At 48.1% G+C, this 5,732-nt stretch overlaps 1 protein-coding gene across 1 annotated transcript; it reads left to right on the forward strand.

Annotated features, from left to right (window-relative positions):
• The first annotated feature begins 411 nt into the window (after positions 1 to 411).
• Positions 412 to 3,949, forward strand: LOC119331489 (formamidopyrimidine-DNA glycosylase-like). The gene is made up of 10 exons (XM_037604646.1): positions 412 to 729; positions 1,041 to 1,092; positions 1,193 to 1,250; positions 1,897 to 1,965; positions 2,082 to 2,207; positions 2,334 to 2,384; positions 2,770 to 2,847; positions 2,938 to 3,037; positions 3,248 to 3,282; positions 3,371 to 3,949. Exons 1-10 carry the CDS (start codon positions 498 to 500, stop codon positions 3,794 to 3,796), a joined length of 1,227 nt encoding a protein of 408 aa, XP_037460543.1. The 5' UTR covers positions 412 to 497; the 3' UTR covers positions 3,797 to 3,949.
• The last annotated feature ends 1,783 nt before the right edge of the window (positions 3,950 to 5,732 follow it).

The following is a 5,732-nucleotide window of genomic DNA, read 5'->3' on the forward strand; positions in this document are numbered from 1 at the left end:
TATTATATACGGATGTATATAGACATATTTTAGAGTGTAAATTCATTCATTTTGCTTTGTATGTAGTCACTTGTTGAAATCTCTAAAAAGGCAAATATTTAGGAACGGAAGAAGTAGTTCTTGTGCATGCATTATAAGTACGATCAGAATTTATGACATGACAGCCTGCATTTTTGTTTTTACAAAAACATGGCAGGTGTTTTTAGATCTAAAAAAACACATGACAGCTTTTTTTAGGAAAGACAGTCAGGCTTTATTAACACATGACAGCTTGCAACCAAAATTTCTTTTTGAGGTGACCCATAATAAATGTGTTCACATCAATCACGTACCGATGGGCCCGCCCATCCGCACGGCCCGCGCACGCGTGAGGAGACGCCCAAACTCAGCCCATTCGCACTTGGGGCCCGGTTGGGATGGACACGCTCGCCGTGCTGCCCCTGCCTGTCTGACACTGACGCCGGAGAGGACTCAGGGGAGAGAGAGAGAGAGCGGGGATGCCGGAACTTCCGGAGGTGGAGGCGGCGCGGAGGGCGCTGGAGGCGCACTGCGTGGGCCGCCGCATCACGCGCTGCGCCGTCGCGGACGACTCCAAGGTCGTCGTCGCCGCCGCCGGGCGCGTGGCCTTCGAGCGCGCTATGGTGGGCAGGACCATCGTGGCCGCGCGCCGGAGGGGCAAGAACCTCTGGCTCCGCCTCGACGCCCCGCCCTTCCCCTCCTTCCAGTTCGGTCAGTACCCACCACTACCACCACACGACAGTTTCCCGGACCTACCCTGCCTCTGCTTGCTTTGCCAATTGCAGTCTTGTTCTGCAGTAACTCGCTGGAGGTGCATTAGCTTGATTGGCAACGATTTATGCTCGATTCCCATAGAAATCCCATGTAGTGTCAACATGAATTCGCTTAATTGCTCGCTGATGATATCCCAATGACAATTGCTGCCGATTACTGTCCTCCAAAAGAGGCAGAGTTGGGAAAGGGGGAGATATTTTGGCTTCAGCAAACACCGAGGTTGACATGAACATGCTCTGGCTTTGCAGGAATGGCAGGTGCGATCTACATAAAGGGCGTTGCCGTCACAAAGTACAAGAGGCAAGTACTCTTTTTCGTTTCGTATCTCACTGTTGTTTCACTAGGATAGATTATTACTTGTACAGTTGGAGCTCATAACGTAGCTTATGGATGGTTTCAGATCAGCTGTCAACTCTGAGGACGAGTGGCCCTCCAAGTACTCCAAATTCTTCGTCGAGGTCAGGAGCCCAAAAAACAATGTGCAGATTCTTTTCAGTTATTCTAAACGCGGAGTTATCTGTGGTAATGTGTTGCTTTTGCGGCAGTGCTTGTTCAAAATGGTGAACTTCAGGTGTGAGCTCACGAGTTGAAAGTGGCATGAGTCACTTCTCTTGCAAACTTTTGTTGGTTAATTTGTAGAATAACCGTGGCTGTAGATAAGCAGGAAAGGCAATGTTTCAGTAGCCCATATCTTTCAACACACCAAGCTTATAATAAACTCATGGACAGAGATTCTAATGTTCATCACCCGCTCTTCAGAATTGGGCATGTTCCGGGGAATGCCAGCAAAAATAGGATATGGAGGCCCTGGCTCATTCGCCAGGAGTAGAGCTAGCACACGGAAACCTGCGGCCTGGCACAAATAGCCCTCATGAGATTAAGACACTTAATTCCCTTGTAATAAAAGAAATTATATCATCAATCGTTGGCCAAGTTTGGAATTTCCGCACTAGTTAGTCCCTCCTGAAGATGGCTAGGAAGGAGCTCTACGGCTTGGAGTTATCATTGATGTCTCTAACCTGTTCACACTGGGAGCCAAGCCTCATCTGAAGTTAGTTTTTAACTTTGATGTGCCCAACCTTTTAAAATTTATGCATTGTACAGCTTGATGATGGCTTGGAGTTTTCCTTCACTGATAAGAGGCGCTTTGCAAGAGTTCGGTTATTTGATGATGTAAGTGCTTTTATTGCTTTCTCAAGTTCAGTTTAAATTATCTGGAGGCAAGGCAAGAGTTCGGTTGTTTTCCTTTAAATTTTATAAAACTTTGCTCACTCAAGTATTGTTGGCAGCCTGAAACTGTACCTCCAATTTCTGAGTTAGGTCCAGATGCGCTCTTTGAGCCGATGTCTGTTGATAATTTTGTGGACTCACTGAGCAGGAAGAAGATTGGAATAAAAGCTCTTTTACTTGATCAGGTGATCATCGTTGAGTCGATAGAAATTATTGGCTTTACAATTATGTTTTCCTATGATATACAGAATTAACTTGTTCTTTTTCTGATAATACCATAATTGACATCTTGTGTTTGTTTTTATGAGCAGAGCTTCATATCAGGCATTGGTAATTGGATTGCAGATGAGGTGCTTTACCAGGTATTGGTACAGAAATTTGCGAGGCTTGCACCAAACGAAATACCTGAACTTTGAATTTGTTATGGGCCTGGAAATGTACGAACGCTAGGACTAAGGGTTGGACACTCATCCTTGGATGCTAGAGGCCTGATTGTACAAGAGGGGATGGGACCAGGAATTCATTTTGTTATGCATTGCCCCCCTCCAGCTAATAATTCAAAAAGGAATTAATAGCCATTCCATGGACCCTAAGCAATCTGATCTTATCCCTAATAATTTCGGCTAACACACACCTAGGAGTCTAGGAAATAAATCTGCTAGTGTTCAATAGATAGAACTGCTGCATCTTCTGCACTTGTGTTTCAGTGCGGCTTGGCCATAACAAAATTCATGTTATTATTTGTAGTCGAAAATCCATCCATTGCAGATTGCTTCTAGCCTAACAAGGGAGAGTTGTGAAGCGCTACATCAAAGCATCCAAGAAGTTAGTCTAACTTTACATTGTTTTGAGTAACTGTACTGCACTACTGTATACCTTGCAGAATACTTGTGTCTTGACCCAAAAATTTATTAGGTTGTGAAATATGCTGTCGATGTTGATGCTGATTGTGATCGCTTTCCTGTGGAATGGTTGTTTCATCACCGCTGGGGCAAGAAGCCTGGTAAAGTCGATGGTGAGTTTCTAAAGGAAAAAAATGATAGTCTTGAACATGGTCACGTCCATTATTTGGGAAAATTGGCCACTGATGGAACTCGTCGTAATTTTGCATTTCATAAGATGAACTGCGGCAATTATGCATGAAAATAGGAATGTCAGTAATTATGTGCTCCAGTTTGTTATCCTTTGGCCCTCATCAGATTTATCCAGTTTCTGGTTATTGCAGGAAAGAAAATTGAATTCATAACAGCTGGTGGCAGGGTGAGCAACACGCCAACACTACTTCACTATCACACTTTCTGCCATCCTAAATCTATCTAACCCTCTGATTTGTACTCTCTCTATTTAGACTACAGCCTATGTGCCACAACTGCAGAAGCTGACTGGGACCCAATCTAACAAAAAAGTAGTGTCTAGCCCAGGGCAAGTGAGCGAGGATGGTGATGCCAAGGAAGCAGGGACAGAAGTAGAAGTGGAAGCTGATGATGATTTGAAGCCAAGAAAGAGAGTGGCAACATTCAAGGCTGCCAAGGGAGAGCAAAACAAGGATGTCATAAGTGCCCCTTCCAAAATAAGAAGGAAAATTGCTGGCGGCAAGAAGAAACAAAGCATTGAACATGGCAGCAAAGATGATGTCAAGACTACAGGACCAAACAAAGCTGGTGCTGGTAGCAACGATGAGCATGGTTTGGACGAACCTGCTGCTAAGATGCGCAAGGTATCAGGCCAAGGTACAAGAAATTCGTCCAAGAATAAACCGAAGACTACCAAATAATTAATCTGGAAGAAGATAAAAGAAATTCAGTGTATGTTGGTTACACGTTGTCTAACGTTAATTTAGTGTAGAGTATGTTGGTTATGTGTTTTATACTACATTCCAGTGATTATGAAACCATTTGAAATTACTAGGCTTTGTTCTTTCCTTTAATTGTAGACTGTCCACTCGAGGTTGAAAAATGCACTGAAGCAACAGTAAAGAAAAAGGACACCTGCAAATGCCCTCGCCATATCAGGATTTAGAGACCACAATAGCCGCTTGCCGCTTGAGACGAGATCTAGAAGTTGCCGAAGAAACATCATTGGAGCATCACCTCACGCAGTACATCCTGCAATCCATCACCACCAGAGCAGAGAGTTGGAGAAGGAGGACCATGTTGCAGAACAACATGGAAGAAAATGTAAGCCGTCGCACTAATAGACAGCCAATTGCACTCCTTGATAGACACACCAACTGCCAAGATTCAAAGAGAACCAACAGCCAACAGATCTTGCGACAAAAACTCTCACAAACCCTTCTTCGAGGCCGGATCAGACTTCATCGAGGTAGGAGATGCCAGAGAGACCTTATTTCAACACGCCATCATCTCCACCACCTCATCGATGTCGCCAGGGGAACAAAACCTAAGGAAAAGATAAAAGAAATAGATGGGCCCCCCTCCTCTTGCTGCCGACCGACCGAGGCTGTCAGATGGGGGTAGGAGGGTTCCAATACCAATGCTTTGGCTCATCCTGCAAACGTTTAACTAGAGTTTATTTAAAAATCTGGTCGAACCCCAAGTCGTATGGCCTGGCGACGCCCATTTGTGCAATCTTTGGTTGCCAACGATTCTGCTCGACTCCTTGGTTAATGGAATGAGCAAATTTCTAGTTTAAGAAAATATTTATCTTTGCTACTTTACCGAAAAAGGGTTTCCCCGCTTTGTATTCCAAAGCAATCAACAACGATCACAAGCAAATGCTAGGGCGAGCAGCACATCAAGCCCAAAAAAGGGAAGAAGAAACAAATGCCAACAACGGCAGCTCGACAAAGCGCGGATGACTCGCCACCTCTACGCCCTCCGGAATTGACCCACCACGAAACAAGGCTCTGTTTTGCCGCGTACCAAGCAGCACCTCCCAGAAGGACTGCGGCGCCAATGACGCTGCTGCCCAGACGTGTCCTAGGGTTTCCCTCGGCACGCAAAGGAGAGTGGGGGATGAAGACCAACGACACCCTCCAGGAAGGAATGGCGGCACCCGCAGGCGTCACCGCATTGGAGCCGGAAGAACCGACAAAGATGTCTCCTGCCCTCCATACCTCACCGCCCAATCCGGACCAGAGCCAACCAGCCAACTCATCGCCCACCAGCATGCGCCACTGCGGTCGCGACGCCACCCACACTGCCTCACTGAGCACACCACCATGAGGCCAAGAGCACGAGGAGAGAAGCGCCGGGCGGTGGGAGCAGCAACACTGTAGCCGCATGGGAGGGAAGCACCTCCACCACCGTCGTGCGGGAGGCTCGTGCCTCTGGCACAGTCGTGGTCGCCGTCCGAACGCGGCAGCAGGGCATATCAGGCCACCCTTGGCACGGCCAGGCCTGAATCGGGCCTGCTCAGCCCCGCCAGCCACGCTGCAGCAGGGCGGCACCAGCTCCACCGACCTGCCCAATGCCGCTCCCTCGCCTACCGGAAGCCACGCCGCCGACCCGCCAAGACCCAGATGGGGCCCAAAGGGCCTAGATCTGGGCCGAGCAGGCGCCGCCGCGCCACCCTGCCGCCAACGACGACGCCATCGCCCAACCGATCTCCCGCGCCGCACCAGGATACCCTGCCACCACGCTAGACCGCCGCCGCCGAGGAACAACCCCCGACGCTGCTCCACCCTGCGCTGGAGAGCAACTGAGAGGGGAATGGCCAGGGGCCACCACCGCCAGCGTCGCCCAGGCCAA

The sequence above is a fragment of the Triticum dicoccoides genome, chromosome 7A (assembly GCF_002162155.2).
Source record: "Triticum dicoccoides isolate Atlit2015 ecotype Zavitan chromosome 7A, WEW_v2.0, whole genome shotgun sequence".
In the NCBI taxonomy this organism is placed as follows: domain Eukaryota; kingdom Viridiplantae; phylum Streptophyta; class Magnoliopsida; order Poales; family Poaceae; genus Triticum; species Triticum dicoccoides.